Below are 25,471 nucleotides of genomic sequence, written 5' to 3'. Positions count from 1 at the left end.
AGTGCCTTCAGATTTATTCTGAATTTGAATGAGCAGGACAGATTGAACGTCAGCCTGTGAGTAATTTAATTTTGGAATAAAAACCTGTAAATGCATAATTCTTCTTTTCTTCAGGTATGGAGATTACTGGAAAAAACATAATCATGGAGATCAAAGAATGAAGCAGACATGTCAGGGATAAAGTTATGGAAATGTTTATGGCAGGTTGGAGAATTAGGGAATTCTACAAACTCTGAATTTGTTTAAGTGGTGATTAAAACTGGTTTATGTGTCTTTTTGTAAACAGGAGCACTGATGTGCTTTTCTTATATTTACTTGTGCACAAAAGTTAAAGAAAAAACTGTTTGTGGTATCATTTGTAAGGATCTGTGTCTAAAACACATTACAAACACATGTTCACGCCCTATAGCTGTTTAGCAATTTTTTTCCACTTTTCCCATCTTAACTAGAAATTACCACTAGGGGGTAGAATAAAGTAAGTTGCTGTACAGTTTTATTTCTTATTTAAAGCTTGGGGGATCATCTTTTGACTGTAAAGGCAAGCTCTGTGGCTGGCCAACCATCTCTCATGTAAACCATGTGAAAGCTAGTCATAACTTCCTGTTTTCTCCAACAACCATAAAAATAAGCAGGGATGAGATGCACACTCGCACACAAACACACACGCATTTATAAACATACCCCTGCTGACCCAAACCAGGCCTAAATGAGCTTTGCCAGCTCCTCTCATGTGGTCTGCCTTTGACGCTAGCTGGTCTGACTGCTTGAGCAGTTTCTCCTCACAGCTGCTCGCCATCCCCTGGCTTGATGAAAGGCTGCCTGTCTGTCAGCGTTGGGACAAACACAAAAGGGACTTTGCCACATATATAATTAGAATTGCTTCATAGGGATTATAGATCATCAGGAGGAGGACTCTTTCATTGTAATTTGTTCATCCTAAAATAGGAAAGTAAACAGAGAGAGACCACAGAATGCAGGATGACTGCCATCTATCAAAGAAAGACAACGATGCAAAAGATATTTGAATTTAAAGCATGTTTAATCAAAAAAGTATTTCATTTATCCATCGCATCAGGGTTGATTGATATGTACAGGATTTGTTAAAAGCTGCATGCTCATGGGGAGGTTGTGATTGATCAGTGTTGGGAACCCAAGCAAGACAAAAGCAAAGCATGCTGTTATTTTCTGTTTTGTTTTTTTTCCTTCAGTTTTTCCAGAAAACAAAAGTAATTTGAGTTGCACAACCAATTGGATGGTTGGCGACAGACAGGATCCCAGTTCAGATACAAGAGATTTGAAACGGCAAAAGACATAAAGGTTGTTCTTCTAGCTTGTTTTTAGCACAAGTTTTAAGAAAATGTCCTCTTTTTTTGTTTGTTTAAATGTATTTATCAGATGTGTTGTTTTTATCAGATGGCAGAACAACAGAAGGTACTTTCATAGAAGATTCATTCAACTTTCATTTGTCTTTAAATAGTTTCCAAAGAAAACTGAGCCGAAAGCATTCATACTCTGATTTAGATTCAAAATAAATATCAATCACCCAATAACTTTGTTTCTGATTGGAAATGAGACAAACATCTTTCAGCAGTTGAGAAAACATTAAGAAAGGTTCAGATCATCACTTTCAAAAGATATCCAACAGCATTTATTTATTTGTTTTTTTTTTTTCTTAAAATGGATCGTCATAAGTAATTTAACCTAGTTTTTATATGAAAAAAATGAGATTGCAGCAATGAAATTCAGTTTGTATGCCTCTTCTAGTATTAGATGGATATATTTTGAAACATGAGCTCAAAGTCTGTAAAACTAAAAGCATCTACAGTCATTATATTATTCTTAAGCGCCATCCATAGATTATATTTCAGATTTTATTCAGGACTCTGGCTAGAATAGCCTAAAACTTAAAAATAGCTTAATACCAGAAAAAAACATTTTGGTCAGTGTAAAATAATGCTTAAAACCTTAACCTGCCAGAGGAATAGATAATTAGCATAACTATATCTACCACCTATGGTCCAAAAGGGGACAAATACAGTTTGGAAACAGGTAAATAACACTAAGCATCTTTTGTAAACACAAAAATTCTAAATGTAAGCAACCGTCTGCTGATATAACATATGGCACATGAATATGAAAAGGTTTGGATTCGCTATTAAATGTCTATGCATTTTGGTGTATTCTAAGTACATATCAAATCCTAAATCCAAATAATTAATATTTATGATCAGAATATTTAGCTGTAACTCAAAAAATGTCTTTCCCTGTAAAGAAACAAAAAGATCTTCCAGTCTATGCAGGTGTTAATGATGAAACCATACAGTTTTTCAGTATAGGGCCACATTGAATATTGAAATGTATAAAAGATACATTAAATAATCTTTAAATAAAGAGCAACAGGATTGACTAAATTTGTTTCATAACAGCCAAAATTGTTTTCTGTTTTTAAAAAAAAGCATGAATAACTGGCCTTTTCAGGGGCCACTAACCTTTACGTTTATGATGGCTCTGATTTTGCCTGCTCTCAGTTGCACCACATGATCAAACCCATCCCCACCAAAAATCAAACGAAGAAAAACTCATACTTCCTTTGCAAACAGATAATGCTTCTTCTGAATATATACAATCATCTTTCACCTCTAAAATGTAGGTTAAAAAAAAAAAAAAACATTAAGAATTTACAAAAAACATTTGGATTTTCTTCATTCAAATTTGCAAAAGAACACAAACCAGTAATAAAATAGCTTATCAAATGCATAGCATTCTTCTCTTAAACATGTATTGCACATCCGGTGCAATAAGGATACAATAAACAACATCTTTGTACAGATTAAAAAAAGCTTCATAACAGATCTTAAAATGTTTTCATGTCGATTAAGTAGCTTCAGTAAGCTTGACTCAGTGAAATGCTTTAGATTTATCATTGTTCAGATACTATGGCTTTTACTATGGCTAAAAGAGTAAAGTTTCAACCATAAAATAAGAAAAACATGAAAATTATTTCCACATGGTGGATGTTTTGTTATGTAAGGAAAGTCTTAAATCATCCAAATGTCAAACTTAGTGAAAAGTCTACAAACGTGGGAATGGAGGATGTAATGTGAGAAATTAGTTATGTATTAACTATTAGTGTCAAGATCCCACTAAAATTTCCATGCAACAAAGAACTCAAAAAATAAAAAGATTCCAACTAAGAAGGCCTGGATATAATATAAGAAATGAAGCATGTAGTATGATTTAAAAAACAATATCAATTAATTTATTTTATCAAATAATAAAACTGTAGAGATGATCACTGTTTGGAAAGCAGCTCTTCATAGTTCACTTTCCCACTATCATTTCTTGTACTGGCAGTGTCTGTTCTCGCAAGGTGTTATGGGAAACGGAGTCCCCTGGAGACCTCAGGCAGCTGTGGAAAAACTGGGCTGTCTCGTTGGCCTCTTCCTGAACGGGGCTCCCGAAGGCGCCGTCCGATCCAACCTCGTCACCGTTCTGAGAGGTCTGGCTCACATAGACGACGATGACATCACCGTTGACGTTCATCACCTGACCGCTGGAGATGAAGGTGGTGTTGCGGCTGCCAGAAACAAGACCTGAACAGAAAATATTAAAAAAAAAACAGTGAGGAGCAAATAAGATGATTGGTTCAATAACAAAACCAAAAACAATTGTGTGAAGTGCTGAAAAAATAGGAATGCTGTGGTTTTATGTAAAATTTTAAACTACTTTCACAACACAAGCCAGACGTTTTTAAGGCAAGGTTGTGACAAAGCGGTTGAGAACACCATTTGTCTCAGTTTATACATTTGTTATTTTTTTTGTTTGCTTAATTTAACTATCCTCATTCTGTAGTTTGCATTCATAAACAAACCTGGGGTAGTATATGAATGCAACTACAGAATAAAGAGATGCTTAAATCAAGCAAACAAGAAAAATAACAAATGTATAAACTGAGACAAATGGTGTTCTCACCCACTTTATCACAAAGGTAAAGAAATGAACCGTTAGTTGCTAATCTTTGGTGACTAAGACACCGAGTCGAGTGGCAAAATGGGTTTAATGACATTGCAAGATGGCCGCAAAGTTCATGTCTATAGATGACTGAGTCATTTCCCTCCAGCCACTCTTTAAAGTCCACAGCATAAATTCCATACACGAACCTCTGTGATTAGGATTTATCTATGATAGGATTTATTTCAAAGGATTAATGTTGCTGCCATTATGATCAATGTCAATTATTAGATAACCAAACGCTGTTTCCCAAGTCATATTTAACCACATTAAGCTCCTGCTTCCCATTTCATCCCACCTACTGTCTGACTTTCTAGGCCGTGACTCACTAGTAGGACCTCATCTGTTCCAACCCACTCAGGCAAAAATCACAGCAAATATCAGGAAGCACATTTTTAGTGGGTATGTTCACACCCATGTATGCTAAACATAAAGGTGCACCTGGATCTATAAAAGTTAAGACGACAAACACTGTAGCTCCCTCTCTCTGTGTCCCGGCCCTTTCCTGGAATACCGGTCTGAGAAAAATGTGTCATTCAACCACAGCTTTCAAAACAAAGCTCGATGGAATGTCACTGGTTTCTTATGATTTATCCTTTCCTAATTCTGCTTATTTTTTGTGTTCTTTTTATTGTTTTTGTTATATATTTTTTTCTTTGCAGGGTTAGCTCTAAACTGAAGCAAAACATCAGAAAATAAACAGAGTCTTTCTCTCAGAAGCGGCTGGATGGCTTCTCCGGACCCCGGCTTTCTGCTCATCAAACGGCTATTAGACATTTCAGGTGTCCCGGTACAAACCCCTGCCTTCCCCTTAACCTTTAAATAGCAGACGCGGGAAGTGGTATTTAAATAGCTGTCATTACTGCATGATGGAAACTCATTTCAGGTCAGCAACCATGTAATTAAAGCGCCGAGTCATCAGTGAGAGTCAAAAAAAAAAAAAAAGAGAGATGTGTTTGTGTGTGTTGGGAGGGTAAGATTATAAAAGTATTACTCAAGCTGTGCACATCTTGCTTCAATTAAAGCTGTGGTCACTTTGCGCAACCCTATGGAACTCTGGGTAAACAGGAGTTTTTGTACTGCAGATCCACACAGACACACACTCACAGACCGACTAAACTGTGTTTGTTCCAATGTGGTTCTGGTGGTTCTCAAACGCATCAAACGCACACATATCTTTTCCCTGCTCTCTGTGTGGTCCCCCACCAATCAGAGTCCGACTATCAGTGCTGGCTTTAATAAAACATGGTTCTTGGAAAAAGCCAGAACTCTTATTGTTATTCTGACACCAAACCGCTGTTTTAAGCTCACTGTAGAATGCTTAAAACAGCGTTAAGCCTGAGCTGACCAGTGAACCTTTCTACTTTAAGTCGCAGGGTATGAAAACATTTCCCTGAATACATACCCGTCAATAACAAACATGTCTGGTTCAGGTGTAATAATCGTCTTTAAAAGAACTTTTTAACGTTTCTATATTACATTTATTTGTATATTTGAAGGCTACTTTAACCCATCCCTGCAAGTTTTGCTCATTTAAACTGAAGATTTTATTAATAACTTTTTACAAACTGTTCTTATTTAGGTTAAGGAAGCTAATAATCCCAATGTTTGTATGTTTTTTTTTCTCACCTATGCAGCAGTTTATTTAGTTTCCATTAAGAAAAAAATGCATATTCTATATATTATACTGTTGTAAATACATAGATATATTTTAACACTCTCCAGATCCTAAAATAAGCAACAACTTAAGCGTCAAGGGAGAACTAAGTGTCCAGCAATAAATTCCATTCATCTTGACTTGAGCTCTGCTGCATCATGGGTAGTGTAGTTTCCCCCCTACAGTGTATTAAAACAATTCTGACTGAAACCCTCAGCCAGAACTAAAACAGATGGATCTAATAATTATACCATCACTGAATTGTTTTGAGAAGAGTAGAAGGAAATAATTTAAATGCCTGGAAGGGAAAATCTCTTTGGTATTTAAGACTTCCAAAGGCCTGATGTGAAAATTAATAGATTTAAGAGTTTTTATTACCCCATAAAAACCACACAAAACAACATTTCTATAAACTGTACCCCAGTGAGACTTGGATTACAAAGAACGCTGCAGAGAAAAAAACTGAATGGATTTGGAAAAGACAACTTTTGACCCTCATGAACTGTAATAAACCAATCATAAAAGCACTGTGTGTTTTTGTTAAATTATAAGTAAGCATATTCATTATCTTTAATAAGTTGCCAGTAATATGTCCCTTTAAGAATTTATTTAGAAATAAATAAATTCAAATCCCTTTATTGTCCCACAAAGGGGAAATCTGCATTTTAACCCATTGCCTTTGGGAGCAGTGGGCTGCCATTGTGTGGCGCCCGGGGAGCATTGTGGGGTTAAAAGTTTGCTCAGGTACCCAGAGTGCAGGCTGTGAGGATCGAACTACAGTAGGTACTTGCAACCTTCTCAGAGCACAAGTGTGCTGCTCTAACCCACTAGGTTCAGACTCTCCTAATTAAATCATCATTTATACTTTTAAATAAATGATACGATATGATAACTGCAAAGAATTGCATGAATGCAACAAGTGGTTGGATATTAACGTTCACAGGCTGCATATGGACAGTTTATTTAGACAATCGGATGGACTGCAGCTTTGAGTTAGACCTGAGGTGTATGCTTAATGGTTGAGATACGTACAGAAAGAGGAGAACGCACTGAAAAATGTTTTTGCAAAAGAGCACAGACCAGTAATAAAATAACTTACCAAATGCATAGCATTCTTCTCTTAAACATGTATTGTGCAGGTGTAGTTAAATGTGTTACAACATGATTTACTTCCTAATAATTTTTTTTAACATGTTAAAATCTGTCTTACTTTTGATACACATCTTTAGTAAACGGTCCTTCAATAAAAATATTCTCTGCCGTATTCCATACCTGAGGTCGGTGTTGGTTCAGCCAGCTCACTATGGAGGCTCTCCGGCGAGCACTCCAGCTCTGAATCCTCCAGAGACAGCTTGTTCTCTCTGCTATCCCCACAGAAAAAGCCCTGGCCCGGCTCCAGCCTGGAGGCTTGTTGAGACTTATCTAGGTACAGTTCTCCAGTAGACGTGGACATCATCACAGCACTGACCAGGGTCATAGCAGAAGCTTCAATATGTTCAGCTGAGTCAGATTCTGTGCTTGCCAGTCTGTATAATTCGTCCTGTTTTACCAGCGACTTGTCAGAAAGCTTGGAAGTGGACAGCGGCGTCCCCTGAGCCTGGGACAACGGCAGGCAGAGTTCAACATGGGGAATGGATGGAAGAACCAGAGAGGAGGTGTTGGTGAGTGGGGGACAAACTGAGACAAGAGATCTAACACATGTCTCACTCATAGATGAGACTATCTTTTCCTGATTAACCTTTTCTTCTGGTATTTGATTTTCACTTGTGTCCTTTTTTCCATTTTCCTCTCCATCCCTCTTTCCTTCGATACCTCCGCAGGAGCACATTCCCAAAGTCCCAGGAATAACAGCCTGGCTACAGTCCTCGTTCTCTCCTACTTCAAGCGGCTCACGAACCAGACTGAGGCACACACAGGAACCTGCCAAAAGCGGAGAAGCATTAATGACCTCCTCTTCTGACAGTTCTTCTGGTTCTCCGGATCCTTGACTCTCAGTTTCCGTCACTGTCTTCTCCTTTACTTTTTCTGCCATTCCTTCGGTGAAAGGCATAGAGATCCTGACACAGGGAACAGAGGCTGGGAATGTGCACAGAGGGTCGATCTCAGGACTGTGGGAAGCTTGGCAGATGAGTTTAGTCATCTCACATGGTGTGCATTTGGAGCCAGTAACTTCTGGTATTCCTCCTGCTGAAGCTCCACTGCGGTAAAGAGGGGCCAAAGTCTCCTAGAATGAAACAGTGATAGAACCAACACAAGTCTGTTAATTCAATTTATAATCTTGAATGTCAGAATTTGGTGTGATCTTTTTTTCATGCTAGAATCGAACATTTGAAAGTGTTTCATGCATTTACATTAAGGCTATTCTCTAACACTCCTAGACTGAATCCAGTGCAAAAAACATAAATGCATTCAGAGTTCTTCCAGCAGTACAGTCTGCAGTTTGCCACAGGAAAAAGCTACAACGTTCGCACAAATCCAGAACTGCAAAACCTATATGTGACAGAAAAGTAAAGCGGCCCAGTAAAGGTTCAGTCATAAATTCCAATGAGAACCATGGCAAAAACTGAACATGCATGTTTACAGAACCTCTTCAGCCATTCAGACTAAGCTTAAGATATGTTGCAAAAGATTCACCAACAAGTTTACTTCTAGATTTGCAAAGACTTGCAGCTCTAACTGAATTAAAATGTGCTTCTACAAAGCATTCTGCTTTACAATTATGTAACACGCAAAATCCCAGCAAAATGCATTAAAGTGTGTGTTTGCAATGAGAGAAAACCTGAATAAGATTGAATATTACTTACCTGTTGGATCCTGCTCCTCTTTAGATTCTGCACACAAGATCGAAGATTCACTGAAATATAGAATATAGTGTTATTCACATGTTTTTCCTTACATGTTAGTCCTCATACAGTATGTTTTCATATGGATTCACACCACAGTAAAAAAAAAAAAGGGTTAAAGTGGTTTAAGATTAATATTAACCTACCGGAAAGTAACTTCAGTTTGTCCTTGTAGCAGAAAAGCAGCAGAATTAGGAGACACAGAACAGTGATCACTGACAGTAATGCAACTACAAACCAGGAAGGTGCTGGACCTGCAACAAACAAATAGGCTTGCTTTCAAAGTCTTTATCTTATAATTTAGTACAAAAAACATGTCTTCATATTTCTTATAAAGAAACAATATGTGACACCTAATCATTTACTACTGCTCAGTGTCTCACCAGTAATAGGAGGTCCACACTCTGCATCAGTCTGATTGCTGCCTGGCCGTGTCTCACTCTTCCCCTCAGCTTTACAGCTAAGAAAAGAAGATATAATAAAAGATCTTTTAATATTTTAGCTAAAGCTATATTTCAAACTAAGGTTATTATCGTTAACTAAAACAAATGAAAAAAAAAAACTAGAATTAAAAAACCTTTTGTTGACTGAAATAAAATAAAAAGTAGACCAAAAGAACTGTAAACTAACTAAAACTTTAATAATTAAACTAATAAAAACTAATGGAATTTTAAGACAGAGCGTGCTTCGTTTTGTTTTTATCATAATGCATTAATAAAGGCCTAGTTTGTGGTCACGGTTTTTGCTTAGTTTTTTCACTGTAGCTTATTACAACAGCAGATTGCAGAGATGTATCCCTTATCTGGATTTTATTTTGGTTTTTGTTGGTCTTGTCCCCAGTATGTAAGTTGCATCACATAAAATACTAAAACTTTAACTGAAGTTAATAAAATCCAACTGAAACTAAACATTTTCAATGAATACAAACTAAAATAAACTAGGTAACAACTACAAATAACAAATTAAAGCTAAAACAGAACTGAAAATCAAAAGTCAAATCTAAATCAAAATAAAAACTAGTAGAAATTTCAAATTGATCTAAACCCTGTTTCTCAAACTTTGTAATAGATTTATTACATTTTCAAATATGCATAATACATTTGACAAATAAGATTTCAGTCATGTAAATATATATAAAAAGGCATCTGGAGCATAGTTTCTATACATATAAGTCTACAGGGGTACTGTGATCATTTTTCAAGATTAGATGTAGAAAATGTCACATAGAGGGGAAAAGGTCTACATTAAACTTCTTCAGTGAAATATGTTAGAAACCTTAGATTTTTCAACAAATGGAACACCTGATACCTTTTATTATGTACTTTTCTCTTCTAAGAAACAAAGATAACATCAAAAAGAAGTAATGTTCTACAAAATAAATACAGAAGACAAAAAGAACTGAAGCCAAAATACAGGAATGATTTCTGCCATCAAGAGCTTGGGGTGACAATTGCTGCGATGGGCAAGAAAATGCGTGGCCTGTTACTATTAAAGCCTCTCTATCATCCTTCCTTCCCCAAATCTCCCTCTCTTCTTACTTCTCATCCCTCACTTTTTTACCAAACAAGTTGGAAATGACTCCACTTTCTGATCTGCAAGCTGCAAGCGTTAAAATTTGGCAGAATCCAAATTTAATCCCATTTATTATGACAAGAGGTCCATAACAATATGGTACCAGGAACTATTTATCATATTCACATGGTTCACACAAACAGTTATATCTAAAATGTTATCCTCGTGGCAGCCAGTTTACTGTTTAACCGATCTAACAGAACCTTGCAAACAAGATTATTGTCACGAGAATTCTAAATGTACAGACCCCCCAAAATACATCTTGCTGGAAGCCAGCAGATGTGTCAGTAATGCAGTAAGGCCTCATTACTGAAAAGTTTCAGGGTGATGAAATGCACTGTTCACTTCCTGTTTGGATTAACCGAGTGTGCAGCTGTTCAGAGGATCTCCATCTGAAGTTAAGTTATTTTCTCTGTGATATCTCTGTATCTAAGTAACTCTAACTGACTACTTTAAAACATAGCACCTTCTGCTGCACTTTTCTACTGAGCACTTGTCAGTTTCACACGGTTTTATTTCTGATAGCAAGGAGTAGCTAGCCTAGGCTAGCGCTAGCTTAGCATTGCTATGGCTTCTCTCTCTCCCTCCCTTGACTCTTTTCCAACTCTTCCTTCTTCCTCTCCTCTCTCCTGCTCTCTGTGTCAGATGTTCAGTTATTCCTCTGCCTCCTTTAGTGATAATGGGATGTGTAATAAGTGTAGTATTTTTGTAGCTTTGGAGGCGAGGGTGTCAGAGTTAGAATCCAGGCTTCAGGCTGTTGAACATCCAGGAGTTAAAGTAGGCCCCCCACGTAGCTGTCCTCCAAAAGTGCCTGAGCAGCCAGGCGATTGGGTAACTGTACGCAGAAAGCGTAGTCGTGGATCTCTGCCCACTGGTCACCACCAACGCGTTCACGTTTCTAACCGGTTTTCCCCACTCAGTGACACACCCACTGAGAAGCCCACTCTGGTGATTGGCAGCTCCATAGTCAGAAACGTGGCATTAGAGACACCAGGGACCATAGTCAAATGTTTGCCGGGGGCCAGAACGGGCGACATCAAATCCTACCTGAAACTACTGGCTAAGGATAAGGTTAAATACAGTAAGATTGTTATTCACGCTGGTGGTAATGACACCCGGTTACGCCGATCGGAGGTCACTAAAATTAGTGTTGCTTCGGTGTGTAAGTTTGCCAAAAAAATGTCGGACTCCGTAATTTTCTCTGGTCCCCTCCCTGATCTGACCAGTGATGACATGTTTAGCCGCATGTCGTCATTCAACCGCTGGTTGTCTAGGTGGTGTCCTGAAAACAACGTGGGCTACATTAATAATTGGCAATCCTTTTGGGGAAAGCCTGGTCTGATTCGGAGAGACGGCATCCATCCCACTTTGGATGGTGCAGCTCTTCTTTCTAGGAATCTGGCCACATTTATTAGTCCTCCAAAACCCTGACCACCCAGGGTGCAGACCAGGAAGCAGAGTTGTAGTTTAACACACATCTCTGCAGCTTCTCTACTGTTACCCACTCTTTACTCCATCCAGACAGTGTCTTGCCCACGACCAAAATCTAATAAATTAGCAAAGATTCCCAAAGGAGTAAATCATGATAATCTAATTAAAATCAAAATAACTCCAATTGGGGAAAAAGTTAAAACAATTAAATGCGGTCTGTTTAACATAAGATCGCTTTCCTCTAAAAGTCTACTAGTTAATGACTTGATTTGTGATAATCACATTGACTTGTTTTGCCTTACAGAAACCTGGCTGCAGCAAGAGGATTATGTGAGCATAAATGAGGCAACTCCTTCAAGCTATTTAAATTTTCACATCCCCAGAAGTTCTGGGCGAGGAGGAGGAGTAGCAACAATCTTCCAGTCTGACTTACTGATTACTCCCAAAACAATTAATACCTACAACTCTTTTGAACATTTAACCCTTAATTTCCCTGATCCAAATTTCAAGGCAAGAAAACCTCTTCTTTTTGTAACTTTGTATCGTCCACCAGGTCCTTACTCTGAATTTTTAGATGAGTTTTCAGAGTTCCTTTCCGATTTGGTATTAAATACTGACAGGGTCATCATAGTGGGAGATTTTAACATCCATGCTGACATTGAAGGCGATAGCTTAAGAGCAGCCTTTAATGCTATCTTAGACACTGTTGGCTTTGTTCAAAATGTGAATAGTCCCACGCATTCTCATCTTCATACTTTGGATCTTGTGCTGACATACGGCATAGAATGTGAAGAAATAACAGTATTTCCTCACAACCCTGTCCTCTCTGACCACTTTCTAATAACCTTCAGGATTACTTTAACAGAGTTCTCCTCCCCCAAAAGAAGGTTCAATTTTAGTAGATCTTTATCAGATAGTGCAGTTAAAAATTTTAAAGAATCTGCTTCACTTTCTCTCTCCTCTGTGTCACTGAGCAGTGCTGCAGAGTGCAAAAGCTTAGCTTATTCCCCTTCACAGGTTGATGATTTTGTTGATGGGGTTGCTAGTTCTCTGCGTATTGCCTTAGACAACGCAGCTCCTTCGAAAATGAAAACCGTTAAAAATAGAAAGCTTGCTCCTTGGTTTAATGCAGAGCTGCGTACTTTGAAGCAAAATGCTAGGAAACTGGAGAGAAAATATCGCTCCACAGGCCTGCGAGAGTCCTTCCTAGTCTGGAAAAATGGTTTACTGCTGTATAAGAGGACCCTTTGTAAAGCAAGAGCAGCATACTTCTCCTCATTAATAGAGGAGAATAAGAATAATCCTAGATTTCTTTTTAATACAGTTGCCAAACTCACCCAGAGCCATAGCTCTGTTGAACCGTCCATTCCACCTGCTCTTAGCAGCAATGATTTTATGGGATTCTTTATAAATAAGATTGATCTTATTAAAAATAAGATCATAAGCACTCCTCTATCCGCGATTGTACCTGAGGTAGTCATGGAATCTGAACCGGGTTTAGACTGCTTTGATCCAGTTGAACTCTCTGAATTAGCAAAATTATTGTCTTCATCTAAGCCTTCAACTTGTATGTTGGATCCAGTTCCAACCAGGTTATTTAAGGAGGTATTCCCTTTGATCTCCTCCTCCATTTTAGATGTGATTAATCTATCTCTGTTACAGGGATATGTACCTAAAGCTTTTAAGGTTGCTGTAATTAAACCTCTGCTTAAGAAACCGTCTCTTGACCCAGATGACTTGGTCAATTATAGACCTATATCCAATCTTCCTTTCTTATCCAAAATTCTTGAGAAAGTAGTTACCAAACAAGTTTGCGATCACTTACACCATAATGAACTTTTTGAAGAGTTTCAGTCTGGCTTTAGAGCTCATCATAGCACTGAAACAGCTCTGGTGAAAGTCACTAATGATATTCTCATGGCCTCAGATAATGGACTTGTATCTGTGCTCGTCCTGTTGGATCTTAGTGCTGCATTTGATACAGTTGACCATAATATTCTTTTAGAAAGACTTGAATATTTTGTTGGAATTAAAGGAACAGCACTAGACTGGTTTAAATCTTATCTATCTGATCGAATTCAGTTTGTTCATGTTAATGATAGATCTTCAACACGCTCAAAGGTTACCTGTGGAGTACCACAGGGATCAGTGCTAGGACCAATTCTCTTTACTTTATACATGCTCCCAATTGGTAGAATTATTAGACAGCATGGGATTAATTTCCACTGTTATGCTGATGATACCCAGCTATATCTGTCTATAAATCCAGATGAAGCTAACCCATTACATAGATTACAGGCATGTCTTGAAGACATAAAAACCTGGATGACTCTTAACTTTCTGCTTCTGAATGCAGATAAAACAGAAGTTATAGTCTTTGGACCAGAGTCTCTGAAAAAGAAACTGATTAGCCAGTCACTTCATTTGGATGGGATTAAACTGATTTCAGATAATAAAGTAAAAAATCTTGGTGTTATTTTTGATCAGGACCTGTCATTTAAATCCCATATCAAAGAGGTTTCTAGAATTTCCTTCTTTCATCTGAGGAACATTGCAAAAATTAGAAATATCCTGTCCAGGGGTGATGCTGAGAAACTAGTCCATGCATTTGTTACTTCAAGGCTGGACTATTGTAATTCTTTACTATCAGGAAGTCCACAAACTGTAGTTAAAAGCCTTCAGCTGATCCAAAATGCTGCAGCCAGGGTTCTGATGAAAATTAAAAAGAGAGATCATATCTCGCCTATCCTGGCTTCTCTTCATTGGCTTCCTGTTAAATCAAGAATAGAATTTAAAATCCTCCTTCTCACATATAAAGCCTTAAATGGCCAAGCACCATCTTATATCAGAGATCTGATTGTTCCTTATGTTCCTAACAGAGCACTTCGCTCTCAATCTGCAGGTTTACTAGTGGTTCCTAGAATTTCTAAAAGTAGAATGGGAGGCAGATCTTTTAGTTATCAGGCTCCTCTCCTGTGGAACCAACTACCAGTTTTAGTCCGTGAGGCAGACACCCTGTCTACTTTTAAGGCTAGGCTTAAAACTTTCCTTTTTGATAAAGCTTATAGTTAGGGTGGCTCAGGTTATCCTGAGCTATCTCTATAGTTATGCTGCTATAGGCTTAGACTTTTGGAGGACATAGGGACCCCCATTTCATCATTCTGCTTCATTCTCTCTCTGTTCTCCTATTCTGCAGAATCTGTTAGTTCAATCTCTAACCTTCTGCTCTCTCTGCTTTTCCTCAGAGTAGCTTTGCCTCGTCTGTTCCTGTTTGGCTGTGACGTCATCCTGGAAAGAAACATCAGCTGTGCTGCTTCCATCAACACCCTTGTTTATAGATGTTGGAGATCGGCCTGTTTTCCAGTGTGGTCCTGTTTCTCTGGCCGTGACTGAGTGGATGTGCTCTCTTCGTCCTCTGGCATGGGAGCTGCCTTGGAGCTCGTCTGCCTGGCTGTGTGTTTCCTGGACGGGGCCGCCTTTTACAGCTGCTTTTTGTATCTCTGTTTCTGTCTCCTTGAACCCCAGTCGGCCTCAGCAGATGGCCGCTCACACTGAGCCTGGTTCTGCTGGAGGTTTCTTCCTGTTAAAAGGGAGTTTTTCCTCTCCACTGTCGCTACAAGCATGCTTAGTGTGGGGGATTGTATTTGAGTCAATGAGTCAATGCAATCAACTGGTTTTCCTTAGATAGAAAACTTTGTATCAATTTGACTGTATGATCTGGTTGAACTGTAAAGTGCCTTGAGATGACATGTGTTGTGAATTTGGCGCTATATAAATAAACTGAACTGAACTGAACTGTTGTCATAGACATCAGTGCATTTCATCACTGTTTTAGCTTACAGAAGCTAAAACTGGCTCCTTGTATTTTTTATTGAAAAATTAGCAAAAGGCAATTTTTGCGTCTTTGGATGGGAACATGTATGTACGCTCCTACCGAATGGATTTGGTAAGAGTTTGATTTATTAGTTAACTTGAAACAAACAATCAATAATCAATAATGTTAAATGTCTCACCTACTACTGCTGCTGTGATGGGCTAAAAAAACTCAACATGGGAGGCAGATAACAAACGAGCTTGAAGAATTATACTGAATGTCCCTCCCTTTTGTGAACAGTTTCTACATGAGGCTTTCCAGATCAACTCAATTTGAATTCTACATTCTTGCCTAATTCTTTCTTATGCCAGACTAACAGAACGGATGTAATGTGGTTGAATTATGCTTCATTGTTTTAATATTAATTATATAGAGCTGTCAGCTATGTTCTCTCTAATGTTCCATGTATCTGGGCTCACCCTGTGTTCACTGAGGACCACTGTGAGCAACATCAGATGTGCACGCTGAGGCCACACACCAATATTAAACTTGTTCTAAACCCAGGATCATAACTAGTTACATTGTTTATTAAAATAATAACAGATTACTGCAGCTATTTCTATTAGTTCACTATTAATTTAGTGATTTGCTTAAAGTTAAAAAAACACAAACTTGTTGTTCATGAGGTGTGTAGTAATGCTATATGTAAGAGACCTGCCCTGATAGAAAGGACCGTTCAGACATAACTTTTTGTTCATGTTAAAACATTAACATTTTTTTTAAATATTTTTTATTTTTTCTATTTCTTATTTTAACATTAACATTTTGCACAATATTATGTACTGTAGCTTGTAAAACTGTATAAATTCCTGTAACTGTCTGTAGATTTTCAATGTTATGGAAGCCTAGACTGCTAAACAATTTTGGCTGCCACCATATATTCTTATATTTATGCAGAGCAATGTTTGATGCACTGAATAACTTAATAAAGACATTTGCTGAACACTGAAGTTTTATTAAATATATTAATTAATTACTTTTTATTATAAAACAAGATTTGATAGTGATATTTGAAACTTGGATTGAAATTGTGTGCAAGAACAGCTGATTTATTTAATACAACAGGTTTGGACATCCAGCCTCCAGCAGATTGGGGTCATTTGTCACAGTGGTCATAAAGACAAGATGCTATGAGAGCCAAAAACGACACAATAATAGGATGAATGTATTTCCCATTTATTTCCTTTTTAACATATTTGATTTACTATGATAAGAAAAAATAAGAGTTCTCCATTTTTTTTATATTATGTCATGGAATTTGGGGAAAAAAGATTGTTATTTCTCATATTTATATTTTTTGGTTTTAAGTTGAGAGACGAATGATACAAGGATTTAAAACGATACAGAAAAGAATGTTATTGATCTAACTGATTTACAGTTTATGGGTTTTATTTTATGTGCTGCATAGATTGTCTTGTGAGTTGAGAATGAGTGAGAAGTGTGCAGCTTAGAGAAAACTGGCTGTAAGTGACTTTTTTCATAGCTTTACTTTTCATAACTTTTATTGTGCTTGCTGAAGGGAAATATGCTAACAATCCTTATAGATAATATATTTTATTCATTTTGCTCTTAGGTTGACTCTACTGCTGATGGGGCGGGTTAAATTACATCTCTAATTAAGGACAAAATTAGAAACAAATTTTTGTTAAATGAATGGTTTTAAGAGGCTTTTGGAGAAAAAAAATTATTTTATTGACATAAAATGATAGTGGGGGAGCAAGACTCTTGGGCAGAGGTAGGTTGCTCCCACCACCACCACCCCTCGACGCCCCCGTTGCCTCCCTGCACATTTACCCTCAAATTTCAGAAACAATATATATCATAAGTTAGTCTGGTTGCATAAAAAAGGTTCTGCTCACAAAGCAAACAAAGAGAAAATATCCTAGATTCTAAGCTTGAATCTGAAACACCTGGATACATCTCTAATATAGATCTGGAGAGGACTTGATCAACATTTATCTTATGGGATAAGAGAACAACACAAGTGCATTTAACCACCATTTTTCCTTACTTTGTCCACTTTTTGCATTCTTCCTTATCCTTCTCAACAGAGTAGAAGCCCTTCTTGCATTCAACACAGATCTTCCTTCCATTTTTTGAAGCTGAATAAGGAAGAAAATAGGCACAAACACCCTTAACAGCGATGTTCAATCATCCATACTAGTTTGACATGCATGAATGTTTTTTTTTCTGTTAGGCTGTCTCACCAGTATCTTCCTCAAGTCCATAACCAGGACCGCAGGTCGGAATCATCTCACAGAACTCGCAGTTGATAAGAGAACACTGAAAACCAGGTCGGCATAGACATTGCTCCTCCCTCGTCAAGTCTTCACTCTGCTCATTTCTTCTCATAAATCCCTTACCTAGGGCGTAATGAACAAGTTAGTAAAGACAGAGGATTTCCCTATTTGGAGAAAAGCTGCAGGTACTGACCTGTATCACAGAACTTTTTTTTGATGCAGTTACTGCTCCCCGTCCAGCCAGGCTGATAGGTACCATGGCTGCAGTTAGTACATAGAGTGGCCCGGGATTCATTGCAGGAAGAAAGCACACGCTGACCTACAAAAAAGGCAATCAGAGAGATAGAGAAACGTAAAACAACAAGTACATGACTACAGTAGGCACTTAAAAAGTGCAAGAGGAAAAGCAGACAGACATGCGTCAAATCCACAAATTTAGATCCTCTTTCCTCTTCTTAAGAAGTAGCTACTTTTAGCATCAAAATCCAACTATAACCTGTATGTGACTGGTTTTGGGAACAATTGTTGGGGCTATTTCCAGCCAAATAGTATACTTTTAAACATCCTTCCTCTTTTGAAATGACTTTGGAAATAAAAGAAGCATTTTTTTTTTTACTTCCTGTTGATTCCATTGAGAAAAGCAGACAGAGTATTCTCAGCATGCTTGTGTTTTACTTCCACATGCATGTGTGTGCGTGTGCACGTGCTTATTGTTACCTGGTGGACACTTTTTACAGCACGTGGAGCCATTTACGTAGTAATTGTCCTTGCAAGAGTCTGATTTTGAGAGTCCGTCCTGAAAAAAAAGATAAGATTAGCTCACTGCACTTGGAAAGGGAGGTTTGTGTTTGCAAACCTGCTCCACTTTTATTTCAATTTTGTAATATGAAAAACATTGTAAGAGATAGCTCTGGGAGGATTGTTGAAATATTTCACCCTCAAAAGAAAATCTGATCAGAACAAATTTTAACCTCTTAAAAAGCAAATAAAGGTCTAATCACACACTGATAAATCTGCTAAAGTGCACTGCTTAGTCTAAAACTTACATACAGTACACACACCCTCGCGTCTTACTCTGTGGTTTGCAAACTCCTAACCACACTGCTGAATTAGAGAATCTGGCTGTTATGACAGAGGTGAAGCCAAAGCCACAAACTCTATATATATAAAGGTGGACAAACAAGCCAGAGGCCTGATTGCTCTTTGAACTGCGGCCAACTGTCTTCAGGTTCGCCTTCCGCACTTTTTTATTTATATTTCCCCTTAAAAAAGCAGGTATTTGTCCTGTGGTTTGCACTGTAAATAAATGCTGTACAGAGCTTTCACTTTGCCCACAGGTAACATAAAGAGATACTTCTTCAAGTTGTCTGTTCTGTCTACAGCTTTGTTGACATTACATTGCAGTGACGGTAGAGGATGGTTGATAAGGATACCAATCTTCCGACTCTGTAAATAGGTATTTTTAGGCGGGAATCATATACTAACCACTAAAAGATTTTAATTTTCCTAAAGAATAACATTTTTTTTACTCTTTTTTTTGATAGATCAATCAAACCATTATCATTTCTATCCATTATTTTCTCCTGGCAGTGTTCTTCAGTCATGCAACGAAACATTAGAGTACCTTTAATTCAATTCAATTTAATTCAGTTTATTTATATAGCGTTTTAAAGTTCAACTAGATCATACAGCCAAATTAATTATTAATTAAAGTTTAAATTAATTAAAGTTTAGAGTAGATAATGGCAGGAAAATGTATTCTTCTTTCCCTACCTTTTTTTTATTTTGTCACGCAAAAATGTTTCAAGCCATCTAATAAATTCTAATATCCGTCAAATATAACCTAAGTAAATAAAGATGCAGATTTGAAATGGTAATTATGTTTATTAAGTGGTTTAAGATCATAACACAGCAGTTTGATTAAACGTATTGTTTATGCCGCTTCAAAACTTTAATTTCTTCAGTCATTAAGGCTTCAATGTTATGGTTTCTTTTAGATTCATCATTCTGAAGTAAACAATATGAACCAATTTCCTATTATTTTCTTCCAGGGTTTTCATGTTAAAAACAGAATATATGGCTGCCTTAATTATTAAAAGTTGTTTAGGTGCAAAATTCCCAAACCATTACAACACCACCACCATGTGTGGACAATCTAAAGCTTCTATTATCTTAAAACCTGGTTAAGGAAGGTTCTCTTGCAGAGCCATAATACATATTTTTATACAGAGATAATTTTTTATGTGCTTAACATTAAAAAACAATCACAGTGTCTGACAATCAGTCGATATTCTTACGATAATATAAAAACTTTGCATTGTCAACCAATTGTTCTCACCACATCTCTTCGTTGAGCATTGTTTAGATGTCTGCCTGTGCAGCCTCAGACGGCAGCTCAACAACAGCATGTTTTAACTACCTCCTCTCAGACACACACACAGCAGCCAGCCTTTGTTTTATATCCTAACCAAAAGGATAATGATGCACGGCACAAAATAGCTGACACCACAGGGCTAATAAGGACCATGTGCTGCAGCAAACTGAACTGTTCTATCTATACATACATCCATCCATCCAACATCCATCCATCCAACATCCATCCATCCAACATCCATCCTTCCTTCCTTCCTTCCTTCCTTCCTTCCTTCCTTCCTTCCTTCCTTCCTTCCTTCCTTCCTTCCTTCCTTCCTTCCTTCCTTCCTTCCTTCCTTCCTTCCTTCCATCCATGGTCCTTCCTTCCTTCCTTCCTTCCTTCCTTCCATCCATCCATCCATCCATCCATCCATCCATCCATCCATCCATCCATCCATCCATCCATCCATGGTCCTTCCTTCCTTCCTTCCTTCCTTCCTTCCTTCCTTCCTTCCTTCCTTCCTTCCTTCCTTCCTTCCTTCCTTCCTTCCTTCCTTCCTTCCATCCATGGTCCTTCCTTCCTTCCTTCCTTCCTTCCTTCCATCCATCCATCCATCCATCCATCCATCCATCCATCCATCCATCCATCCATCCATCCATCCATCCATCCATCCATCATCTTGTTCACAATGCAAAGGAAGCGAGATTGTGGGAACATTGTTTTTGTTAGTTCCTTATGTAAATACGGGGTCTCAGTTATGTGTGGTAATTCTTTTTGACTAGCTAAATATATATATGTAAAAGAAAAACAGCTGATCCACCCTATATGATTATAGGTTGCCATAATGGTGAAAATGGAATCTCTGACCACAAAGCTAACTTTATTTGTAGTGCATGCTCAAATCTATCATTACAAATGCATACTTTTCTAAAAAAAAAAAAAAAATATGGGAAGAGTGCAAGGGGAAAATAGTCAAAAGGAGGGAGAGGGTAATCCTACATAAAGTGTGTGTAGGGGGGAAAAAAGAGGCATTCAGAGTTCCTTCTCCACTGTCACTTTTTGTAAAAAAAAACATGTCCCTCATATTTTTCCAGACTAGTTTGTTTATCTGATGAAACATCTTTCACCACTAGTGTGATCTCTGAAAACACAGTTGTGACTAAGGGTGCTATTCATTTACCTCTGGAGGACGGGAGAATTTGCATAACGGTCGTAGCAGCTTACGAGGCCTGGAGCCAGGAGACGCACGCTTTGACTTTTTAGGACTCTGTGTGTAATACTGATCTGAGATAAGGCGCCATAAAGGCATTATTGCTCAACAGCTGAATCCAAGTGTAGTGATTAGACCTATGATTAAACTGCATTTCAAACCAATAATGTGGGTATTATTAAGCAAAACAACCATTTATAAACTAAAAGTAGAGAAAGAATAAAATGAGAAAATAATTAATCACAGAAAAAAAAGCAATTCATAAAGTACAAAGAAAACTTAAGCAACAGACCAAAAAACACACCAGTTCCAAAGACTCTCTAATCCTCCCTAAAGCTTTTGTTTTAAAAATGACAATAGTTCATTCTAGGCATGCCAAGAACACATAAAATTCTTTCCTTACAAAAAGCTTCCACTGTCATTGCTAATCTTCCTTCATGCTGTCCATTTAAATGGAAAAGACAATGCTCCAGTTCCCTTCCATCATTTCAAATTTGCAGATGCAGGTTAAAGGCAACACTGATCGTCTCAGGATGTCTTAGACATGGATCTAAATACTCTAATTGAAGTGGACGGACAAATGCACCGGTAACAGGTTGAATAGTCAGAAAAAAGTTTGTGTGAAAATGGTTCATGGTTCAATCAGTCAGCAAAGAAAAGGTGACACTTTGCTCTGATGTGCCTCAAGAGAGAAGCTTGGCAGACAGACTAGCAGATTACTGGTACAAACAGCGGCTTTTTTACAAAAAAAAAAGTGCTTTATCAGCTATTATTGAAGGGAAGCGGGTGAACAATTCCACTAAAATGCAGCAATTCCCTGATTTATTGTTGTTTTTGTTTTTTTTTAATCTAAAACTCAGAACATCTTGAAGTCATTGCCCATTGCCCAATATCTCACAGACAGCTTGAGATGAATTTGGAATGAACTTGGTAGAAGCGGTTGAAAACCTAGGACATGAAGGGGAATTCTAAGGGGATATTGTGAGCCAGTAATGGCAAGACCACTATGAGAACAAACAGGAGCCAAAAGGTTTGCAGTGTCACTTTAAAGCACTGATGGAAAATATTTCTCCCCTTCCCCATTCTGACTCCTTTTCCAGGCATTCCACTTGATGTTTGATGATTTCACAGCTTTTGAAAACCATTTTTTAAATTCTCCTTCTTGTGCCATAACGCTATGAGTCCCTGTATCGGAAAGATGTCAGTGCCAGCTCAGACTTGTTCTCTTTCGACACTTTTTGGAACAGAAGTATTAAATAAAAAAAAGAAAGAAAGAAAGGGCAAGCATCTGTTCCAGTCAGAGCATTTTGAAGTTGCCTTACCGTAAAAAAGGCAGTGATAGACTTATGGTGCCCAGCAGTCCCACCACTACAACCACATCTTACAAACCTCTGCACCTGGACAGTGTTAGTTGCTTGGACTACAAAAAGTGGAAAACATGCTTACCTTTCTTCTTAAAACATTTATTTTATTTTATTTTCTGAAGGAAAACATAAAAAAGTGTTTAAAGTATGGTTAAAAAAAACTCTGGTTTTGCTTTGGTGGGCAGAAATCCATAATGTAACCAACAAACTCTAATCAAAAATAAAGTGAGAGAGAGTGACATCTTATATGCATTTTAGTCTTGATGACCCATCTGGTGAATAAACAACAATATGTTGCCAGAGACGTTTTTTTTTTGTTGTTGTTGTTATATGGTGGGTAGAATAGGAGCAAATCCAAAAGAAATGTTTTAAAGTTGTCTGTGCGTAAACAGTGGGTGGAGGGGTTTTTCATGCAAATAGTTCAATCATTTAATAATGTGGCACAGCAAGTCCAGCATAAACTCTAAGCAGCGCGTATTTTGAAACGATTAAGAAGTTTTAGGTGTGAAATAAAAAACTTATAACCCAGATTCATGATGCGCAAAACGGCGCATTTGCTTAGATGAATGGGCTGGATCCTATTAAACCAACTTTAAAAAGAGAAGTTATTTTACCTGTGCGGAAAGGGTGACGAGAAAACACGTTATCCAGCCGCGGAAAATCCACCTCATCTTCTTAGGTTTGGAGTTGCGTCTGCGTTTTTACGCACAGCCCAGAAATCAGTTCACCCCCAAACCCCCTTCTCCAGGTGAGCTCAATGCAAATCACTTCTTTTTGCTGGTTTAGTCAGAGGCTGGAAAAGATTTGTTTTTGCTCAGACTGTCAGGTCATTCTTGCTCCTTTAATTCCCGTTAAGCAACGGCAGCTCCCGCAGGCCCACTCATCTTCCCTCGGCTTCCATTCACAATGTGTGTGTGAAGAGTGTGCATGCGGGAACTTGTAAAAGCTGCAGGACTAGTGGGAAGGAGCGAAGGAAGGAAACTCCTCCCACTCCAATAAATGTAAATGCAGAGCCTTGCCAAAATATTGCAATGATGCTCTCATCTTTGTTTATGAGGTAAACAGAGGCGGAGTAAGGCAATGGAGACAGGTGGCTAATTTGGGATTTACTGTAGAACCTAAAGAGGTTGCTTCTTTGCCCTTGAATACATTTTTTGAGAGATATTTCATATGCTGCACAAATTGCTTTCTACTTCAGTTTGCATTAAGTTACCGTTTGCTTCCAAGAAGCTGAATTTGGGGTAAAATTATGTGTACCACTTTAGCACAAATTGTCAACAAAAGGTGTTGAGCACTGCTCAATGAGCACTAAATATTCCATACAAAACCAATCCAAGCATTGCAAGTAAATAAAAACATGTTTTTCTTTCAAAACAATTTTATGAGAATTATTTTGCTAAAGCCTCTGTTTTAAATTGAAAATGCTTCAAGTAAAGGAACACCAGGTTACTTTATAATAAAAGCCTCCGAGGAGAATCCAATTAAGCCGGAAAATAAAAGAAACTTTTCTAAGCAAAAGAATGCAAAGAATGACCCTAGTTTGGGTCAAACTAGAAACATTGCTCTCAAGTCCTCCTTTTTTTTTTTTTGCTGAAATTTGAAATGTGTCATTATTATAGCTGAACTTTACTATATAATGGACATGACCGTATTTATGTAAATTAAGTGACCAAGTCAACCATGGAAAGCATGTGTCTGGATGGCAGAGTACTGTGCATCTATTTCTTTATTTGTTTTTACTGTAATATTTTACCTCATATAGTCAGTGATGATCTATATTTAACTGCTTACTGTACTGTCACTTATACATTTCTGAGATGGCCTGTCATTGGATGATAAGCTTTTTTTCCCACATTAAAACTTGGTCTCTGGTAATGAAAGAATTTTATCATTTAAAAAGGTTTAAAAAGCTTTTAGCGGTCTTGCTAATTTCCTTATATAACTGTATGTTAAAGGAGCTGAGCAGCTCCTTTAGTGAAAGACTTTCACCCTGTTTGTAAAAAGGAGAGCTACTGCAGGTCATTCATCCCTGCTGCAAACACACTCTACAATGCGACACTATAACTTGTGCAATATATGATGTGCAATTAACTATTTGATATCCTGTGCAATAACGTGTTTCTCTATATTTGACACCCAGTGCAATAACTATATATATATAAATATAAATATCCATCTATATAAAAACTCATGTAAATGCTCTGTGCAATAATCCTGTATAATGATCCTACAATAAAGGATTAATAATAATAAAAAAGGAAAGCTGTCATATGTGGTTGCACTGTACATACTTTATATATCCCATGCACTTTTTTCTTCCTTCTGCACATTCTTCTTTGACTATTTGAGCTGAACTAGTAAATTTCTCCACTGTGAGATCAATAAAGTCAATCAATTAGTCTGAGATGGAAAAATCCTCAATTTCAAAGATCCCATCATATATTTTATGCAGTATTCTAAAATCCAGATGAATTTATTTCATAGGTTAGGTTTACAGGAACAAAGTTCAGACATTATTTATTTAATTTCTTCATCCCTCTTAGCGACTCTTTATATTTCCAAACTTAGAAAAGTTATCTTCCCTGAATGATGGAACAGACTCTTCATGAACCAGCTTCAGCTTTATGAGTCCATGAATTGCCTTCAGGAAATAACTTAACCGCTCTGTTTACAAGACAGGTGTCCACATGCAAAAGTGTGGGGTGGACACTGGACACTCCCACCCACAAGCCTGAGTGGATTGTTCCCTGGTCACCCATCAAATGACGCAAGATGTTACCATGGTTTACGGAAAAAAACAACACAACCCTGATGCAAAATCCCAAACTAACTGCAAAGCATCTTACATGGTCACATGACAAGTCCTATAATCGATGGTCAGGGGAGCTAAATGATGACCTCACACACACCAGAGCT

At 37.7% G+C, this 25,471-nt stretch overlaps 1 protein-coding gene across 1 annotated transcript; it reads right to left on the bottom strand.

Moving 5' to 3' along the window:
- Positions 1–1,020: 1,020 nt before the first annotated feature.
- tnfrsf11a (tumor necrosis factor receptor superfamily, member 11a, NFKB activator) lies at positions 1,021–23,471 on the bottom strand. Its single transcript, XM_038286769.1, has 10 exons — positions 23,170–23,471; positions 18,346–18,424; positions 17,822–17,947; positions 17,596–17,751; positions 17,400–17,490; positions 8,895–8,971; positions 8,658–8,765; positions 8,473–8,522; positions 6,941–7,892; positions 1,021–3,593 (listed from the first exon to the last, which is right to left on the bottom strand). The coding sequence occupies exons 1-10, from the start codon at positions 23,224–23,226 to the stop codon at positions 3,322–3,324; spliced, it is 1,968 nt and encodes a 655-aa protein (XP_038142697.1). The 5' UTR covers positions 23,227–23,471; the 3' UTR covers positions 1,021–3,321.
- Positions 23,472–25,471: the final 2,000 nt, after the last annotated feature.

Source organism: Cyprinodon tularosa, unplaced genomic scaffold, assembly GCF_016077235.1.
Source record: "Cyprinodon tularosa strain WSP-4 unplaced genomic scaffold, ASM1607723v1 ctg23, whole genome shotgun sequence".
Lineage (NCBI taxonomy): Eukaryota > Metazoa > Chordata > Actinopteri > Cyprinodontiformes > Cyprinodontidae > Cyprinodon > Cyprinodon tularosa.
This window is presented reverse-complemented; position numbering and strand designations above follow the sequence as displayed.